Source organism: Miniopterus natalensis (genome assembly GCF_054644295.1).
Source record: "Miniopterus natalensis isolate mMinNat1 chromosome 1 unlocalized genomic scaffold, mMinNat1.hap1 SUPER_1_unloc_1, whole genome shotgun sequence".
In the NCBI taxonomy this organism is placed as follows: Eukaryota; Metazoa; Chordata; class Mammalia; order Chiroptera; family Miniopteridae; genus Miniopterus; species Miniopterus natalensis.
In genome coordinates, this window is record NW_028269905.1 from 43,233 (window position 1) to 65,098 (window position 21,866).

The 21,866-nt window shown below is 37.0% G+C and overlaps 1 protein-coding gene across 3 annotated transcripts in view; it reads left to right on the forward strand.

The window, feature by feature from the left end:
- LOC107534498 (ankyrin repeat domain-containing protein 17) overlaps window positions 1–21,866 on the forward strand; it is an 81,799-nt gene that overhangs the window by 39,054 nt on the left and 20,879 nt on the right. For all 3 annotated transcript variants that reach the window (XM_087813691.1, XM_087813692.1, XM_087813693.1), the window contains 4 exons: window positions 517–633; window positions 13,458–13,629; window positions 16,852–17,302; window positions 21,233–21,388. In XM_087813691.1, the coding sequence (XP_087669817.1) occupies window positions 517–633; window positions 13,458–13,629; window positions 16,852–17,302; window positions 21,233–21,388 (896 nt within the window). The remainder of the gene's footprint in view (window positions 1–516; window positions 634–13,457; window positions 13,630–16,851; window positions 17,303–21,232; window positions 21,389–21,866) is intronic.

Below are 21,866 nucleotides of genomic sequence, written 5' to 3' on the forward strand. Positions count from 1 at the left end.
TTCACTGTCTTGCCTGCCTCTAAATTTCTCTATGATAATTGACATTCCTGGATACCACTAGGTTTTGGGGAGGGGAGGGGAAGATTACATATGTCTATGATTTTTTAAATCAGTGATTCTTGAACATGAAGTTGTAGCAACAAAACTTAAACATTTGACAACAGTTTTTATCATTGAAGTACTTCAAAAATTTTTAAATCCCGTTTTCTTTACTGACACTTTTCCTTAAGCCTACTTACCAGCTGACATAAATTATCACACTTCCATTTGCTGTATGATTTCTTATATTCAAATTATAGGAGTAAATAATTTTAGTTTCCACATTACTAATCAAATGAGTATTATTTTGAAGAACAGTAAAAGCTCTTTGCTTGTATATTTTTATTTGCATTCTTTTTTCCTTTATAGCTTATATTTAGATGTTCAAGTACCTTAATTAATATCTTCATGTTGTCAGGAATCTCTCTAAACGTGAATTGTTTTTTGAGGCTGGAACATCTTAATTTTTCATTTTAGGAGATGCTGAAGAAGTGTCATCTTTGTATGGAATCAATAGTACAAGCCAAAGATAGACAGGCTGCTGAAGCAAACAAAAATGCCAGCATTTTATTAGAGGAGTTAGACTTGGAAAAGGTAATGATAACCTTTACATGTGAAAATACCTACTTTTTTTCTTCCTGCTTTATTCCCTTTAATTTGTAATCTATTCGTTTTTGTTTTGTTTCATTTTGTTGTTGCTTTTGCTTTAAATTATGTACATGGTTTTCTCTCCAAGTTTGGCTCAAATAGGCGAGAGAATTATGAGTATTTTAAATATTATTAAAAGAATTTTTTGTAATCAAATTAACAAAATTTTATTATAGGAATTGCAATTGATCTGGGAGTCAGATAACCTAGCCTTTAATGCTCAGCTTCAGTTGTCGTTTTTTTTTTTTTTTTTTTAAACTCCTCACCTGAGGATATTTTTTACATTGATTTATAGAGAGAGTGGAAGGAAGGGGGAGAGACAGAGAGAAACATTGATGTGAGAGAGACACATAGATTGGTTGCCTTCTGCAAGCCCTCTGACCCTGGATGGGAGTGAGCCTGCAACCGAGGTATGTGCCCTTGACCAGAATCAAACCTGAGGCCCTTCAGTCTGCGGGCCAACACTCTAACCACTGAGCCAAACTGGCCAGTGCATATATTACTGTTCTAAAAAACACTTTATGTATTTTTATTTTTTTTAAATATTGTCTTTATTGATTTCAGAGAGGAAGGGAGAGAGAGAGAGAGAAACATCAGTGATAAGACAGTCGTCATTGATCAGCTGCCTCCTGCACGCCCCCTACCAGGGATCGAGCCCGCAACCAACCCGGGCATGTGCCCTGACCAGGAATTGAACTGCCATCTCTGGATCCTTGGCCAATGCTCAACTGCTGAGCCACGCCTGGCAGGGCCTCAGCTTCAGTCTTATCTCAACTAATGAGCTCTTAATCCCCATCTAGATCTATATGTCATTGATCTTAGACCTTATAATTTGTTGCCCACAGATTTACTAGAACTACCAAATGCATTACTAAGGCATAACCAGCTAGTGAAATACAGCCACTTGATGGAATGTTTAAGGAGTACATTTTTTAAATGGATGAATTCTCTTGTACTTTTCTCTTTCGGGCAGACTACAGCATCATTTCCATCTATTCCCAAGGGGAGTAAAGCGCACCAAACAACATGTATTTCGGGCAGCCCCATAGCTCCTCCTTTACTCCCTTTCCTACCAGTAACTCTTCTCAGGAATGTAATAGAAATAGTGACATGCGAGAACTGGTTGGCCATGAATATTATGGGAATGTATGCTCTGCCACATTTCATCTTCTATAGAAAAGGTTAAAAATGCTATAAAATTTAACATATGCTGTTTAAATTTATAAAGGATATATAGTGATAATTACAACCTTTTGGGATTGAGTCAGGTCCATTTTATACTTTTATACTTGCTGACTTTGTTAAGCTATATATTTCATTATTTCATTTTGCATAAAGAAAATATGAATTCTGAATGTTTTTTTCTAATATGTGAAAATATCTGGTTATTTTCTGGAAAACATTTAATATTGGATATTCTTCATTGAAAAAATTTTCTGATTTAGATTCTGATCAAACGAAAGTTAGATTTTTGGCCATTTTGAAGTTTTTTAAAAAAGGAAGCACATTAAGTACTTATTGTTATAAACACTACTATAACTATTAATTGACCTATTTTCACATTCAGTTTCATCTGATAATTTACTTAATGCCTGCTAAATACCAGGCAATATAATAGGGTCAAGTTTTATGATAGAATACATATTTTAGTCTTCTCAGTAAAAATATTATTACCCTCATATTACAGGTGGAGAAGCTAAGTAACTTGCCTAAGCTAGGCTAAGATTTGAACCAGTTCTTTTAATTATAAATTTTCTGGTTCCCTCTTCTCCCTTAATTGAAGGTAACCTATCTCTTCTTTTTTCCTAAAGTGTTATAATATCCTGTTTTTTAATTACTCTTATTTTTAAATGTTAGAATTTCTAAGAAAACTATTCTCATACCTTTGATGTTTATTCATTACATTAAGTACATTTAGAATGTATAGCATACATGTGGATTACAAAGTAGAAAGCAGCTTTTAGGAGATATCTATTAAGAAAGTCTGTTTTCAATCAACTTGATTGTTGTTTTTCTTTATTTCAATAATGTGCTCAGTTTAAACTGTGAAATATGCAAAGATAACTAAAGAAAAACATACTGTCATCATTATAAGTTAACTAAAGTTATTAACCTTGTATGGTAACTAAAGTTCTCACCTCTGTAATTACCTATAAAGCCTTTTAAGATCCTACATGATATACCCACCCACAGTACTACTTACACCTATCCTATTTTTTTTTTTATTCCTTTCTTTCAGTCTCTTTGCTCCCTCCATATTAACCATCCTTTTTTGCTCTCGCTATGTACCTTCTGCCTTGAATGTCCCATGCAGATGCCTATTTTATTCTCCCTTCCACATTCTTTCTACTCTTCTTCCCTTATTTTTACTTTGTAACATTCTAAATACCGTATTTTATTTACTTTGTTTCTCTCTACCACTAGAACGTATGCACCACAAAATGGTTCCTGGCATGTTGTAGGTACTCCATAAATATTTGGTGAACAAGGAAATCTTTACATATATGGAGGTTGTGCACTTTTAAAAAATAATCATGCAAGCCCTGGCTGATGTGGCTCAGTGGTTGGGCATTGTCTCCTACACCCAAGGGTTGCAGATTCCTGGTCAGGGCACATGCCCAGGTTCCAGGCTCCATCCTCTGGTTTCAGGCTCCATCCCCGGTGAGGGGGCTTGCAGGAGGCAGTCGATCAATGTTCCCTTTCACATCAATGTTTCTCTCTCTCCCCCTCTTCCTTTCGCTAAAATTCAATAAAAAACTCTTAAAAAAAACAACAGTCATGCAAGCATATTACTGTAATACTTGCTTTTCCCCCCTCAGTAACTGATGGATATTGTCAATTAATAGTGATTTAAGTAACTATTAAAATACACTCCATAGTAAGTTTGTTTCCAGTTTTTTATCACTACAAATAATGTCACAATAAACATCTTTGTACATAATTTTTTATATTTTTGTGCTTTTATTTTTACAAAATTTGTTCACTTGAGCCAATTTATTTTAAATTTGATACTTTCAAATATTTTCTTACTGTACCATCAGCAATACATGAGTGTCAATGTCTCAAATTCTTGCCAACATTTCTTACCTTGATGATCAGGATTTCAAGAACCTTAGATTTAAAGCAAGTCAAAAGGAACTTTCAAATTACACATTTTTCCATATTAAAATCAAAGGTGTTAATTTTTATTTATAAATTAATTAGATGTAAGTTGATTCTTCCACATGCACTGATACTTTACAGTGTTGATGGGGGTGGTATATAGATAGAATTCTCAATTATAGAGAAAGTTCTATAATATCAATATTTCTATTTGAAGAATCACCAGATTAGGATCTGATAGAGTATGGTTCACTATTTTTTAGTTATGATTTACATCTAGGAAAATAACACTTTTCTGGCTCTACCATTTCTGATTTTGAAACATCACTGGGATTGGTCTTTTCAGGTCTAAGCTGATGTTCTACATGGGTAGCTTATTGCTTGTATAAAAATGCTTTTTTGATCAGCCTAATTTGAAAATTTTGGTTAATAGGTTTGTAAAACCTGCTGCTGAGGATACTCGCTATTTATTAGATTCATTCCCTTATCATTATTCAGCAAATATTTACTGAGCATTTACTGTGTGGTAGTCTCCACTCTTGAGTAGTTCCTCTGGTCATACTATGGAATTTTCAGTTAACTGCCTGTTCTCTTAGGACATTAACAACTTGGTTATGTTCTTGACTGTTAGAACTCGTAGTGGATATTCTTGGTCTGCATTTTTGATATTTGTTTTACACTTCCACTTACTGCTTATTGTTTCTCTTCCTACTTTTTTCTTTGTAAACATTCGTAACCTTTTAGGGAGAAATGAGGGGTATATTTTTTAAATATTCCTAATAGAAAAAAAGAAAATATTCCTAATAGATACTTTCAGTTGAGTTTTTTGCTATCACCTGAAGCTATTAATTTTCCCATCCCACAATTTCAGTTTTATACGTTTCATTCTCTGATTAAACTTCCTATCTTTTCAGCTTTTCTCCCTCTAGAATTCTGCCTCCAACAGTCCTGGCAATGCTCTGTTTACAAGTCAAGTATAGGATCCATTTATCCTACATTCTACCACCCTTCATTGTTCCTTGCTCTCTTCTTTCTCCCTCTTCTCATCTGTACCCTAGTAACAAAATGTGTTTAGGAAAAAACAACATTCAACCTTGATGACTAATTTTACTTTAAATGTGTGATAGCAAATCCTTTAATGCAGCCCTGAAGTCACTCTGTATTTCCCTAGTTTGATCCAGTCTTCCAGTCTTCGATACCACTATTTATTACTTTCTCCTTTAGCATCTGGCTTCAAGTGCATCCTCTCCTTCACCCTCAGTCACCTAGTGGCATGGTATCCTACGTCATTGAGAAAACCGAAGCATCAGAAAACTGCCAAGACTTTTCCCACCCCATCTACCTACCCACCAGCCCCTGTACCCACAGACTTTCTACTAGTTACTAAATAAACTTTTGTAACCAGTCCCTCCATTTGTGAACTAGATCCCATCTGGTCTCTGGTACTCAAAACACTGTTGTAGCAATTCTGTTTTCTTCCATATCATTTATCCCCCTGTCCTGGGTTATTCTCATCATAGGAACTTATTTCTCCCATCTTGAAAAGAACTTTGATTCTTCCAACCCCCCTCTCCCCAATTTTTAGGTACAACCCCATTTCTTTACTCCTCTTGTCTATTTTGCTTGTCTTCAATTCTTTCTTTCTCTTGAACGTACTCCTGCCAGGTTCTCACTCCACAATTCCACCAAAACAGACTATGCTTTTATAGTCTCCAGTGACTTTCATGAAGCTAAATCCAGTGATTACTTTTCTATCCTTATTGTACTAAGCCTGATAAACCTGACATGCTCTCTTCACTTAGCCATAATTACACTACACACTCTTGTTTTTCTCCACTTCTGTGTCTCCTTTGCTAGTTTCTCCTTGTTTCCCCTCTTAGTTGATGAGCCTCTTAGCTCATTAGGTGATCTACTTTATCCACTGGCCATTTCATCCTACCTCTTAGCTTTAAATATATACCAGCTGATTCCAAATTTGTATCATTAATCCAGCCACCTTCCCTAAACACCAGTCTCATATATACAGCTTGCTACTCAATGTGTCCATTTGGATACCTAATTAGACATCTCATACTTGTGTCCCAGTGTGAACTCTTGATCTTTGCTCACCCCAAACCCACAACTCTATCTTGTAATTGCTCAGACTAAAAAACTGAGTCATCCTTGATTTCTGTCTGTTCTCTAATGTGTTGGAGAACGTTGTTACCTTTGCCTTAGAAGTGTATCTAGACTCTTAATCACTTTTCATCACTTCTCACCCTGGTTGAAGTCATTAATACCGTCTTTTACATGTATGACCTCAGTAGTTATTTAACTGGTCTCCCTGAATCCATTATTGCTCTTTATTCTCTGTTTAGCAATTAGAGTGATCCCTTACATCATTTAAATCACATCGTCACTCTTCTGCTCAAAACCCTCAGAATAAAAAGATAAAGCCTTTGAAATGCCCTGCAGGCCTTAGGTGAACAAGCTCCCTAATAGTCTTGACAGTCTTTTTCTGTTCTGAGCTACATTAACTGGCCTACTTGAGCATTGCAGACCTACTTGAAAATATAGCTTAGGTACTGGCTGTTTTCTTTGCCTGAAATATTTCGTACATGTTATGTTTGCTTAAACTTAACTTTCATGAGGCTTACACTGATCACCCTGTTTAAAATCAAATCCCCTTACCTGTTTCCATATACATACTTCTCTTCCCCCTGCTCTAGTGTTCCTGTTTATATCTCTTTAAAAACTAGATACATTTGGGGTTTTGCATATGCAGATTCAGTCATTGTATGGAACAAATTTGGAGGGGGGAAATGTTATGTTGTTGCTCACAGGTACTGTGTAGTTAAGTCTGCTGTGGTTGCATCTGTACTAAACGGGTACAGGCTCTTTTTTTCTTGTCATTATTTCCTTAAAATTACAGTATAACAGCTATTTACATAGCATTTACATTGTATTAAATATTATAAGTCACCTAGAGATGATTTAAAGTATAGAGGAGCATGTGCGTAGGATATATGCAAATACTAAGCCATTTTATGTAAGGGACTTAAGCATCCTCAGATTTTGTTACCTGCGATGGGAGGGGGTCCTGGAACCTATCCCCCATAAATACTAGGGGGCAGCTGTACTGTGTTTATGATTATCATCCGTGTGCCTCCCCAACCCCCCAACTAAATGTTAGCTTCCTCAGCTTCCTGAGGGCAGGGATGTTTTTGTGTAGTTTACTGAAGAGGCTAGAACCACACTCGGTACATAGCAAGTTGTCAATAAATTCTTGTTTGATTCCGCTCCTCACTCTTTGATTTCCTTTCTGTTGATATCACTACCCATTATTCAGAAGTGAAATCTTGATGCCACTTTAGCTTCTGACATATCTTTGCTTTCTATTCCCTACATTCATTTAATGACTTAGTGTCTTAAATTAGCTTAACTCAGGGCCTAACATGTAGTAACCCCCGTATATTAACTGTATCACTGTCACCGTTGCTTTTACAGGAGCTCTTGGCAGCCTCTGTATGTGTTTCTGTTCTGTGCTCGAGTCATCCCTTCTCACTATTGCAGTAGGCTGCTTAACAGTCTCCCTTTTAAATGTCTGCCTGTCACCTTTTCCTTCAGTCTAACCCTTCCTTCTAGTGTGACTCTTCCACAGTTCCTTTAGTTTTCTAATACACAGGCAGGATTGCCTTAACTCCCTCTTCAAAAACTTGTCTCTTCATTGTCTACGTGGGACATTCCAAACATTCAGGTCCTCCTATCTTAATTTCCCAGGCTCATCACTCACTATGGTTTTCTACTCCTGGAGTATCTCATTCACGTTCATACATCTACATTTGTGCAGGTAGTATTTCTTTAGTCTGGACTACCTCTTCCTAAATGCTTACATTTTCATTTAAAGCTCTTAACTCTCAAGTGGTACTTTGTTCCTGAACCCTAAATTAAAAGAAACCAGTCGGGTCATTCAGTGCCCTTTCCTTGTCCTCGACATGTTATTTTATAACTCGACTCGACTCTTCTTTAAAGCCTCTGCCCTCCCCCAGATACTCCTAGTTCCCCCGTAAGTGAAATGAGACCAGCCAGGTTTCTTGTGAACAAATTTATGATGTAGACCGAATTTCTTACTCTGTTTTCCTGTACTTGAATCTTAATGGTTTAGTTACTGTTTTCATTTGTCCTCTTTGGGATCTTGTATCAGTTATTACCACCTCCCCCATACTCCTTTATCTTGAGTGTCTGCTATTTCATTAACTACTACTCTCTGCCTACAACTTAAGGTAACTATCCTAATGAAACTTTACCTCAAACTTAGTATTTCCTTCTTTAAATATTTTAAGACAGCAATCTTATTGACTCCGTTACCAGAAAGGGGACCTGGCCCTGAGAGGGTCTGCCTAGGGCCAGCGGGTAGTGTGTGGGTTCTTGACTTCCTGCAGGAAAGATTTCACAGCATGAGTTCAGATGAATTTTAGATGACTTTTATTAGAGCTAGGGGAAGTGAAACAAGGAAGGGCTGAGGAAATGACCCTAGGCTGGTCTGCTTTTGGCTCACTAAGAATAAGAAGTCAGAGAAGCTCTGGCTGGTGTCCCTGAGTGGTTAGAGCATGGTCCCTGCACACTGGAAGGATCAAGGGCACCATTTGGGCGTTGCAGGTTCCAACCTGTTGGGGTGCCTGCAGGAGGCAACCAACCAATGTTTGTGTCTCTCTCTCACCTCCCTCCCTCCCTGCCACTCTCTAAAAAAATCAATGGAAAAAATACTCTCAGATGAGGGTTAACAAAACCAAAAAAAGAAGTCAGAGAAAAGGGGGCCTTGGGACAGGTTCAGGGAGGGTTGCCCCGAATGAACCCACTGCCAATTGCTTTCCTGGTTGTAAGTCTCCTGGGGTCCCTTGGAGTTTAAGAGGTAGGAGCCTGTCAGGGAAGGGAATGGAATGGGCATGTTCCTGGAGGGAGAGCTCCTTGGGACCTTCCTTTTCAGGGGATTTAAAGGCTGGGCGTTTAGGGGAGGATCATTAGAATGTTCATCAACTTTATGCTGATGAACAAAAAATGAAATTTTTTCTCTTATTTTGTCTGTTCTTGGGTGTGGTTGGCAAATGGCACTAATTGGATTTCTGTTGTCTCCCTGAGTAGGGTGACTTAAGCTATTTACCTTGTGGTTTCGGAGAAGTGGAAACCATTTACTCTTAAGGGAAGATAGGATTTATTACGTGTCTGAAAAGTGCTCTTTAACTATCTCAGTTTCTCCTGTCCCACTTATCCTGGCTTACTAGCTTGTCTCAGCTCTACATTTTACATTTTTAATCCTCAATTTAGGATCATTTGCCTGCTCCCCCATTTGGTAAACCAAAGAGGTAGAAGAAGCAATTCCTAGAAGAAGTTGGCTTAGGAAACAAGTTATAAAGGCAAAGAAAGAGCCTTGGAGTTTGGGATTGAGGAAGCTAATGCTAAGCCTCCTGGAAGGGAAGGGGAAGGAGTAGAGAGAGGAAGGGGAAGGCACTGCTCCTCCATTATTCTAATGAACTACGGCAGAGATCACCAATGGCACCTTTACGGCTAAATCCTGTTACCTCTTTTCAGTTCTTACTGTGATTTGCCTTCCTTCATGAAACTCTTCCCATGGAAGCCGCTTTCTCCTCATGGCCTTCCTGTGCCTAATTAGGCCTTTCTAAAGTCTCATTTACTCATTGGATATTCCCTCTTGCTTTCCCCTCACACACACACATAAATATACACATGCATAGTTATAACTTTTTCCTTTTAGTAATCTCATTTAATTCATTCGATTCAACTACCACCTGCAGATTTATGATGCCTCTTAAATCTGTATCTGTCATGTCTAATTCTTAGTTTTGAGAGCTCCATGCCTTATAAATCCTTTTGCAGCCATAGTCTCAGATCTTTCCCCAAAAAAGTTTCACTATAACCTCTGAATTTGTGCTCCATTTTTTAGTGAGTCCAAAGTTAGATCTATGAGGTTATCAAAATAATAGCCTTAGAATTTCAAAATTTAGAAACAAGAGTAAATGCCTTGCCCTTAAAGGTGATCTCTAAAGTTTGATATCTAGGTTCTTTCTATTGCCTAAGGGCCAGCTTTCACTGAACTCTGTAAAGCCTGAGGCATTAGCATACCTGAGACAGCCACACCCTCATGTAAGACCTACCCTAGCCTATCACTCCCACCCAGATCAAGGTCATAAGGGCTTAGACGAAAGCTTGCTTTCTGATTTAAACTTTTCCATTTTTAAAAAGTTCTTCCCCTCCCTTGAATGCTAATCACAGTTTCCTCCTGCCACTGACAAATAGAAAAATCCAGCCAAATAAAAATTCCTATCCTGGCCAAGTCAAAAGTCTTGAACTTCACTTGTTATTTTGATCCCCCCAAAAGTTATTTCCTGTACTTTTCTCAAGGTTTCTGTTCCTACAGACATAATACAGATTAAAACATGTATTATTCCCAATTCTGAATTGGAGAGGCTTTATATCAGTGGCCTCAGTTGCTTTGAAAATATTTTTCTGGCACACCCTTCACTCCCACTTCCACTCCTCTCTTCCTAACACTTACCCGTTCATTCCTTCAAAGTTAGAGCAACACAGGACAACCACAGCCTCCCTCTTCACTGAAGCTCAGGCAGAGAAAGCACTTTTCCTGAGAGTGGGCAGGTGGCTGCAGCACAGCACGGCTCTTTCTGATGAGCTGAGCTACACGTGCTCTTCCTTTTAAAGCCACCAATCATCTATGGTCCCTCCTCCCTTGCAGTGACCTAGGTAGTGAAAGTCACTAAATAATTACTGTTTTCTTCCTAGTCCTGAAAAGCCAAAAGTTCCTCTCCCCATCTTTCAACTGGAGCTTGTGTACTTCTAGAGGAGCACCAAAAATTTCTAGGGGTTGCTACTAGGACAGTTTCTAGAACTTCAGCTTCCATTTGAATGCTTTCCTGAAGTCTGTCTGCCTGAGAAATTATCTTTTTTTCTAGAGATTCTCCTTAACTATTTTCCTTTTCAGGAATAAAAGACTTATCTCTACCCCCAAAAGAATGTATGATGCATTGCCCCAGGGTGTAAAAACTTTAAAAGTGGGCAAAACCTAGCAGGGATAATTTGAAAAGGCAGGAGGAGTATCTAGCAAAAGCAAACAAAGACTTTAAAAATGAAGTCAGATATTTTCTGATGAAAAATAAATTGATTTGGCTTATGAGCTTGTCTTTGAGCTCTGGTTTCATTAGTCAGGATATTGTGACATTTTCCATAAACTGAGTATCATTGTTTTAACACAAAATATTTAAAATACATGTAAAATACAGAGAACACTAGGTTATGGGCAGGGAGTACATAGTTTGAAAATATCTGTAAGGGGAAATGCAAACAAAGGAGTTGGAAGATTTTTTCTACTTTATGAACCAAAGAGGAAAATTTAATTGTTAAAATAGCTTAAGAGATACCATTGGACTTTTAAACATTCTTAATTTTTTACTATGAAAGTAATATGTTTTCATTTTGACAAATAGAAACAATGTACAGTTACATAAAGTAAAATTGAAAGCCTCATCTTTCAGCTACCCCTCTCCAGTCCCACTCTCTAGTCACTAGTAAGCCTTTGATATGTATCCTTAGTTTTGTTTGGTTTTTGGTATTTCTACAAGTAGCCTCACATAAGGGTGGCCTTCCCCTATAAATGGGAGAATTGGCCTGCAGTGTGTCTTTTTTTTTTTTTCTCCTACCAAATGTAAATTGTGAGCATTTTTTCCAAGTATATAGAATACTTTTCAAGACTGCCTGGTGTTCTGTGAAGGTGTATTGTTAATTTGTCCCCACCATTTGATGGATTTACCTTTTTTTACCTTTACTACCATTATTTATTTTTCAGTTGACATTATTATTTCTAATCCTCACCTGAGGATATTTTTTCCATTGCTTTTCAGAAAGAGAAAAAGGCGGGGGGGGGGGGGGGGGGGGGGGGCCGATATGAAAGAGACACATCTGTTGGTTGCCTCCTGCACATGCCCCTACTAGGGCCAGGGATGGAGCCTATAATTGGTACGTGCCCTTGTCCGGAATTGAACCCAGGACCCTTCAGTCTTCAGGCTGACACTCTAACCATTGAGCCAAACTAACTAGGGTTCAGTAGACATTATTGAACCTATATTTTTTCACTAGTGATAGTCATTTTATAAAAAATAAATTCTTAGGATAAGCAGTTTGTAATTTTCATAGTCTTTCAAATTACCTTTCCTAAAATGTAAATATTTATATCCATAGCAGTATAGAAAACAACTTATTTTCCAAAATTTATGCTGTTACCTTTTTTTTTGCCAAATTAATGAACGAGATATGGTACTTTGTTATTTTAATTAGGTTTCTTTAGTGATTATGAAGCTATGTATTTCTTTATCATTTACCCATTTTAAAATTAGGTTTTTCTCATTAATCTTGATCCTTTAAAAATGTTTTCTCTTTATAGTATGTTATAGGATAGTAAGAAGCTAGGAAAATTCCAGGACAAGTGGAATAGGGAAACTAAGAGAGTTAAATAGCATTTTACAGCCAACTGGTAAATCCTATCTCCCCTAAACCTAGGACACTTAAGAGTAAATGGTTTGCATTTCTCCTCCTCAGCCAGAGACTAAATAGCTTAAGTCACCCTACTCAGGGAAACAGATAACAGAAATCCAGTTAGTGCCATTTGCCTACCACACTCAAGAACAAAGTAAGAGAATACATCTCATTTTTTGTTCATCAGCATAGAGCTGATGAATATTCTATTGATACTCCGCTAAGACCTCCCCTAAACACCTCACCTGAACACCCAGCCTTTAAAACCCCTGAAAAGGAAAGTCCCGAGGAGCTCTCCCTCTGTGGAACACTCCCATGCCATTCCTTTCCCCCACAGGCTCCTACCTCCTAAACTCCAAAGAACCTCAGGAGACTTGCAACCAGGGGAGCAATTGGCAGCGACAGCTATTCTGGGCTAACCCCCAACCTGTCTCCAAGGCCCCCTTCTCTCTGACTTCCCTGTGAGCCAAAGCAACCCAGCCTAGGCTCTCCTGTTGCTTCTTATGTCCTTCCTTATTTCACGTCAGCTTAGATATCTGCACTATGTCTTGATCTAAATCTTTCCTTCAAGGAGACAAGAACCCAGTTCTTGTCATCTCAATGGTTAACAATGTCTTAGAGAGAGTGGCAGGGAGAAATAGAGAAAGACTTCAGTTGGTTGCCCCCCTGACACGCCCTGACCTGGGCCAGGGATGGAGTCTGCAACTGAGGTATGTGCCCTTGGTCCGAATCTAAGCTAGGACCGGTCAGTTCAAGGGACGATGCTCTAACCGGTAAGCAAAACTGGCTAGGGCAAAAATATCTCTTTTATTTTGCCAAATTAATGAACGAAGCATGGTACCTTGTTATTTTAATTTAGATTTCTTTAGTAATTATAAAGCTACATATTTCTTTATCATTCACCCATTTTAAAATTAGAATTTTATCATGAATTTGGTCTTGATACTTTAAAAATATTTTCTCCTTATAGTGATTGGAATATGATCTTGATCAAATAATGAATTGAGCTATATGCCTTTAAATTTTATGGTATCCCAGTTTTCATATGATAAAATTACATTATGTGACAACTTTTTTCCATGGTAAATTCCAGTGTTATCATTCTGTTTTATTTAATCCTTTAACAGTTAAGAGAAGAAAGCCGGAGGCTGGCTTTGGCTGCCAAAAGAGAAAAGAGAAAGGAGAAGAGAAGAAAGAAAAAGGAAGAACAAAGAAGAAAACTAGAAGAAATTGAAGCCAAAAATAAAGAGAACTTTGAACTCCAAGCTGCTCAAGAAAAAGAAAAGCATAAAGTTGAAGGTATTTTCTCTAAAAACCATCTAATGTATTATATGAATATAATACATTCTATTGAAAATTATATTTTTAAATATCAGCAACTTAGGTAAAAATAGATTTCTAAGTTATTAAGCCCTTAAAGTATTTACATGCTATTTTTATTTCATTATGAGGAATTTCAGACCTATAGAGAAATTGAAAGAATGATAAACACCTGAATACACTTTACCTAGATTTTATTTATTATTATTATGTTTTAATGCTCACTTGAGTATATTTTTTACATTGCTTTTTTTTAAATGTTTTAATTTATCTCTATTGTTGAAAGTATAATAAATATCCCTTTTTTCTCCCATTGATCCCCTTTCCCCTGTACTCCTACCCCCAGCCCTTCACACTATTGTCTGTGTCCATGGGGTATGCATATAAGTCCTTTGATTAATCTCTCCCCACCCACTAACCCACTCCCACCTTCCCTCTGAGATTCATCAGTCTGTTCCATGCTTCTGTGTCTCTGGATCTATTTCGTTCATTGGTTTATTTTGTTCATTAGGTTCCACATATGAGTAAGATCATGTGATGCTTGTCTTTCTCTGACTGGATTATTTCACTTAGCATAATACTCTCCAGGTCCTACCGTGCTGTCTCAAAGGGTCAGGGATCCTTCATTTTTTTACAGCTGCGTAGTATTCCATGGTGTAAATGTCCAAGAAGATCCTTGATATGATTTCACCCTTGAACTTGTAGAGACTTGTTTTGTGTCCTAGCATGTGGTCTATCTTTGAGAATGTCCCATGTGCACTTGAGAATGTATATTCTGCAGCTTTGGGGTGAAATGTTCTATAAGTGTCAATTAAATTTATCTGATCTAGTATGTCATTTAGAGTCACTGTTTCCTTGTTGATTTTTTTGTTTTAATATGTCTTTATTGACTTCAGAGAGAGGAAGGGAGAGGGAGAGAGAGATAGAAACATCAATGATAAGAGGGTCATGGATCGGCTGCCTCCTGCACACCCCCTACTGGGGATCAAGCCGGAAACCCAGGTAAGTGCCCTGACCGGGAATCAACTGCCATCTCCTGAATCATAGGTCGATGCTTGACTGCTGAGCCACGCCACGCTGGCTGGGCTCTTTGTTGGTTTTTTGTCTGGAAAATCTATCTAGTGAAGTTAGTGGGGTGTTAAAGTCCCCTAATATGACTATCTCAATCTCTCCCTTAAAGTCCTTCGGAAGTTTTTTATTTTTATTTTCTTCCAGCCTGTGTCTTTTGTTCTGAGGTGGGCTCTTATAGACAGCATATATTTGGGTCATGTTTTCTTATCCATTCAGCTACCCTGTGTCTTTTGATTGGAGCATTTATCCATTTATAGTTAAGATTATTATTGATAGGTACTTATCTATTGCCATTTTATTTCTTTATGCCTATGTTTCTCTTTCTGTCTTTTTCAAGTTATTACAGCAGTCCCTTTAACATTTCTTGCATTGCTGGTTTGGTGATGATAAACTTCTTTAGCCTTTTTTTGTCTGGGAAGTTCTTTATTTCACCACCTATTTTGAATAATAGCCTTGCTGGATAGAGTAGTCTTGGTTTCAGATTCTTGCTTTTTATTACCTTGAATACTTCATGCCATCTCTTCTGGCCTGTAGTTTCTGTTGAGAATCAGCTGACATCCTTATAGGAGCTCTTTTGTAGGTAACAGATTACTTTTCTCCTGCTGACTTTAGGATTCTCTCTTTGTCTTAAATTTTTGGCATTTTAATTATGATGTGTCTGGGAGTGGGCCTCTTTGGATTCTTCTTGCTTAGGATTCTGTGCCTCCTGAACTTGTGTACGACTTTTTCCTTGACAAGGATAGGGAAGTTTTCTGCCATTATTTCTGCAAATAGGTTCTCTAACCCTTGCTTACTTTCTACATCTTTTCAGAGAGAGTGGAAGCGAGAGTGAGAAACATCGATGTGAGAGAGACATATTGTTTGGTTGCCTCCCACACGGGGATCGAGCTTGCAGCTAAGGTACATGCCCTTGGCTGGAATAGAATCTTGGACCCTTCAGTCCATGGGCCGGTACTCTAACCACTGGTTAAAACCAGCTAGGGCAGCCTAGATTTTAAAAAATAAACAGTTTAGCCTTAGCCGGTTTGGCTCAGTGGTTAGAGCATGGCCTGTGGACTGAAGGGTCCAGGGTTCAGTTCCAGCCAGGGCATGTACCTCGGTTGTAGACTGGATCCCAATCCCGGTCTGGGTGCGTGCGGGAAGCAACCAAACAATGTGTGTGTCACATCAATATTTCTATCTCTCTTTCTCTTCCACTCTCTGAAAAACAATGGAAAAAATATCCTCAGGTGAGGATTAAAAAAACAGAAATGAAACAAAACATTTTACCCATTTACTTCGTCTTCTTTTCCTCTAAATATGTATACAGATTTTTTTTTCTAAGCCATCTGAAAGTAAATTGCAGACATTCTGACATTGCACCTGTAAAACTTCAACATGTATCTGACATTTGCTTACATAATTGTAATACCTAAAAAAATTAACAGTAATTTGTTAATATCATCTATAATCCAGACCATATTCAGATTTTTCTCAAATGAGGAAATTACCTTTAAGGACGTTCTAATTAAAGATTATTTGAGATGAGGATATTGTGAGGAAGAGCCATTGCTACTAAACTACCAAATATGTATGCAGTGTGTGTGTAAATTTCTCCCTCCTCTGGTTTTTTACTTTGAAAAAAATTTGACTTAAAGAAATGTTTAAGGATTTATATGATGAACACCTGAGAATATCACCTAGGTTCTTAAAACATTTTGGCACATTTGTTTTATCTTTCTTCTCTTTTTTTGAACAGTTTGCATGTAAGATATACACATCATGTGAAATCACCCCTAAATACTTGAGTATGTATTTCCCAGAAAAATGACATATTTTACATAACCACAATGTTATTATACCCCCAAAATTTAATTATATAAAATATGTAATATATAGTATATATTCATATTTACAAGATTGTTCCCAAAATAATCTCTTGGAACTGCCTGCTATACATTGTTTTGGCCTTAGGGGCTGAGAATAGATCGGTCATATCCCTCTCATTACTGATGAATGCTGGAATGACTGATGACTTTATTTCTAATAGTAGTAAAGTAACTTCTGGTTTTATTTTTCTTGAAGTGCTTAAAGCTAAGTATATTCTAAGAATTCTTAGAATTTGCTAATTAATTATTTCTACTTTTACAGATGAGCCTGAAGTCTTGACAGAGCCTCCAAGTGCCACAACCACTACTACTATAGGTATATCTGCAACCTGGACAACTTTGGCAGGTTCCCATGGTAAAAGAAATAATACCATAACTACAACCAGTTCAAAGAGGAAAAACAGGAAAAATAAAATTACTCCAGAAAACGTTCAAATTATATTTGATGATCCACTACCAATCTCATACAGTCAGCCAGAGAAGGTGAACGGAGGAGAGTCAAAAAGCAGCAGTACCAGCGAGAGTGGGGACAGTGATAACATGAGGATTTCCAGCTGCAGTGATGAAAGTAGTAACAGCAATAGCAGCCGAAAGAGTGACAATCATTCACCTGCTGTGGTCACTGCCACTGTGACCAACAAGAAACAGCCATCAGTTCTGGTTACATTTCCAAAGGAGGAGAGAAAATCTGTTTCTGGCAAGGCTTCAATAAAGTTAGTTCCAATTTTTATTTTTATAATTTCTAGTAGCATCATTAAATGCTTTGTTGCTGAGTTTTTTTGTAAAGTAATCAAAGAATGGCAGAACAAGGATTTGTGTTTGTTTTACTAAAGAAGACACAATTTCATTTGATTCGAATAATAAAGCTACTTTTTAGATTTTGTATTAATAAGAGAGAAAATTATTTTTACTGTGTAATTCATTTTGGTGGTTAAACTTAGCCCATGAAAAGTATTGATTATGGGTTTTCAGGGATTACTGTGATTAAAGTCTGGTAAATTTTAACTCTAGATACCATCTTTTTTATTTTTATTTTTTTTTAGTTTTTCCTCTTTTTTAATTTAGTTTTGGTTTTGCTCAAGCCCTCTCCCAGCCCCCACCCACCAACATCTGTCAGCCTGCTGTATATGAGTCTCTCTCTTATTTTGTTAGTTCATTTTGTTCATTAGATTGCACATACGAGTGAAATTATGTGCTACTTGTCTTTCTCTGGCTTGCTTATTTCACTTAGCATAATGCTCTCTAGGTTCATCCATGCTGTTGCAAAGGGTAAGATTTCCTTTTTTTATGGCCGAGTAGTATTCCATTGTGTATCACAGCTTTTTTTATCCACTCATCTACTGGTTGACACTTGGACTGCTTCCATATCTTGGCTGTTGTAAATAACACTGCAGTGAACATAGGGGTGCATATATTCTTTCAAATAAGTGTTTCAGGTTTCTTAGTATAAATTCCCAGAAGTGGAATTGCTGGGTCTTAAGACAGTTCCATTTTTAATTTTTTGAAGTAACTCCATACAGCTTTTCACAGTGGCTGCACCAATCTGCATTTCCACCAACAGTGCATGGGGGTTCCCTTTTTTCCACGTCCTGGCCAACACTTGTTTGTTGGTTTATTGATGGCCATTCTAACAGGTGTGAGGTATTATTTCCTTGTGGTTTTAATTTACATTTCTCTGATGATTAATGACCTTGAGCATCTTTCCGTATGTCTATTTGCCTTCTGTATGTCCTCTTTGGAAAACTCTCTTTCACCCATTTTTTAATTGGATTGTTTGCTTTTTAGGTGGTGGTGTATAAATTCTTTATAAATTTTGGATATTAACCTTTTATCTAATGCATCTGCAGATATGTTCTCCCATTCAGTGGGTTGTCTTTTCATTTTGTTGATGGTTTTCTTTGTTATGTAAAAACTTTTTAATTTGATGTAATCCCATTTGTTAATTTTTTCTTTTGTTTTTCCTTGCTCTAGTGGGGGAGGGGGACATCCAGACTGCAGGCCTTATAGGGCCCGAGAAATCATTTGGTCTGGCCCTGCCAAGGCAACTTGAAGTAGGCAGGACTTGAAATTCAGTAAATCTAGGAGCTTTTTTCATAGCTAATTTTTAAGTTGATAATTTTGTATGGCCCGCAAAGGATGTTATAAATATCCAAGTGGCCCTTAGCAGAAAAAAGGTTCCCCAACCCTACTCTAGGAGATATATCAGAAGAAAATACTGCTACAAAAAATGTCCCAGATTTTATTGCCTATGTTTTCTTCTAGGATTTTTATGGGTCGAGACTAATATTTAAGTATTTAATCCGTTTTGAGTTTATTTTTGTGTATGGTGTAAGAAGATGGTCTACTTTCATTTTTTTGTACTTATCTGTCCAATATTTCCGGTACCACTTATTGAATAGATTATCTTTACCCCGTTGTATGTTTTTGCCTTCTTTGTCAAATATTAATTGACTGTAGCCCTCACCAGTGTGGCTTAATGGTTACAACATCAGTCTAGGCACCTAGGAGTCATGGGTTTGATTTCCAGTCTAGGGCATGTATCTGGGTTGCAGGTTCGATCCCCAGTTGTTCAGCCAGTCCAAGTATCGTACTCCCTCTTTCTCCCTCTCTATCCCTCTCTCTCGCTTTCTCTCCCTGCTCCCTCCATCCCTCCCTTTTACTCTCTAAAAATCAATGGAAAAATATCCTTGGGTGAGGATATTAACAAAACAAAGAAACAAAAACAAAATATTAATTTACTATAAAGGTGTGGGTTTATTTCTAGGCCCTCTATTCTGTTCCATTAATATATATGTCTGTTTTTATGCCAGTACCATGATGTTTTGATTACTGTGTCCTTATAGTATAGTTTGATAATAGGTAGCATGATTCCTCCAACTTTGCTCTTCTTTCTTATGGTTGCTGTTGTTGTTTGGGGTCTTTTGTGGTTCCATATAAATTTTTGGAATATTTGTTCTAGTTCTGTGAAATACGCCATTGGTGTTTTGATAAGAATTGAGTTGAATCTACAGATTGCTTTGGGTAGTATGGACATTTCACTTATTTTTATTTTATTATTTATTTTTAATATGTCTTTATCAATTTCAGAGAGAGGATGGGAGAGAGAGAGTTGAAACATCAGTGATGAGAGAGTTGTCACTGATCGGCTGCCTCCTGCACGCCCCCAGCTGGGGATCAAGCCCGCAACCCAGGCATGTGCGGTGACTAGGAATCGAATCACGATCTCCTGGATCTTGGTTCAACGATCAGCCGCTGAGCCACACCCGACCGGGCAGTATGGACATTTTAATTATGTTGATTCATCCTATCCATAAACACAGTAAATGCTTCCACTTATTTGTACCTTCTTCAGTTTCTTTCTTCACTGTTTTATAATTTTCTGTGTACAGTTCTTTTATGTCCTTGGTTAGATTTATCCCCAGATATTTTATTATTTTTGAAGAAATTGTGAATGAGAATGTTTTCTTAGTTTCCCTTTCTGATAGTTCATTATTGGTTTATAAAAATAATGCTGATTTCTGGATATTTATTTTGTATCCTGCTACTTTACTGAATTTATCAGTTCTGGTATTCTTTTTGTTGGAATTGTTAGGGTTCTATATACACAATATCATGTCATCTGCAAATAATGACAGTTTTACTTCCTTTTCAATTTGGATGCCTTTTATTTCTTGTCTGATTGCTATTGCTAGGACTTCCAGTACTATGTTGAATAAGAGTGGTGAAGGCAGACATCCCTGTCTTGTTCTTGATCTTAAGGGAGACACTTGTAGTTTTGGTCCATTGAATATGATGTTGGCTGTACGGTTGTCATATGTGGCCTTTATTACTTGAGGTATCGTCCTTCTAGTCCCACTTTGCTGAGAGATTTTAGCATAAAGGAGTGCTGGGTTTTATCGAATGCTGTTTTTCATTTATTGATATGATCATATACTTTTTATACTTTATTTCGTTTATGTGGTGTATCATGTTTACTGATTTGTGGATATTTTACCAGCCTTGCATTTCCAGAATAAATCCCACCTGATCATGGTGTATGATGTTTTTAATGTGTTGCTGGATGCAGTTTGCTAATATTTTGTTGAGGATTTTAGCATCTGTGTTCATTGAGAATATTGGCCTATAATTTTATTTGTCCTGTCTTTATCTGGTTTTGTAATTAGGATAATGCTGGCCTAGTAAAATTAGCCTGGGAGTCTCCCATCTTCTTGAAGTTTTTGGAATAGTTTGAGGAAAGTGTTCATTTTTTGAATGTTTAGTAAAATTCACTTGTGAAGCCATTTAGTCCAGGACTTTATTGGGAGTTTTTTGATTACTGCTTCAGTTTCACTAGTTATAACCTGTCTATTCAGATGCTCTGACTCCTCCTGATCCAGTTTTGGAAGATTATTATATGTTTCTAGGAATTTATCCATTTCTTCCAGAATGTCCAATTGTTTGCATATAGTTCTCTAGAAACTATCTTTTTAAATATTGTCTTTTCATATTATGCTAAGTATTGGAAAGTGAAAAGTAAGTTCCTCATTTGGTCACCATATTTAATCTATAAATAAAACAATAAAATCATGTAATTGGTAGCCTTTATCACTTAAAAATTCTACATCTGCTCCATATTTCATGTACTTTTCCTCCCTCTGTTAAAGATTGTCAGAGACTGTCAGTGAAGTGACCAGTAATTCTCTGTCCACTTGCACAAAATCTGGTCCATCGCCCCTTTCTTCTCCAAATGGGAAGTTAACAGTAGCAAGTCCTAAACGTGGACAAAAGAGGGAGGAAGGATGGAAAGAAGTTGTAAGAAGGTGAGTAATTGTTTACTTGATTGTTTTTCTGTTTTTTTAATGTGCTGTATTCTCTAGTGAAATGTGGTTTATTACCTTACAATTAAATTCCTCTAAGTATTCCAAAGGTTGCACATTGGTGGCCCAAGGCTGAATCTAGCTAACAGAGACAACCTACATCATATTTTAGATGAAAAAAAAGTATATTAATATTCTTAAAATTGGGAGCTTTTTACATAAAACGATGATCCTTAAAGGTACTGGTACTTATTAGAGAACTAATTTAATTTCTTTAAGGTGATAGTGTTTTCAAATTTGTAATCCCAGAGCCCATGTAATGTCTACTGAATGCTTGTAAAATGAGTAAATATTGGTTTTAAACTATTCTGGTCTTTAAATTATGGGATACCTTTATTTGAAGGATTTTAGGACTAAAATAGTATTTTATTATATTTTGCTTGGGATTTTTTAACTCATATGACTCAAATAGTAAATATTC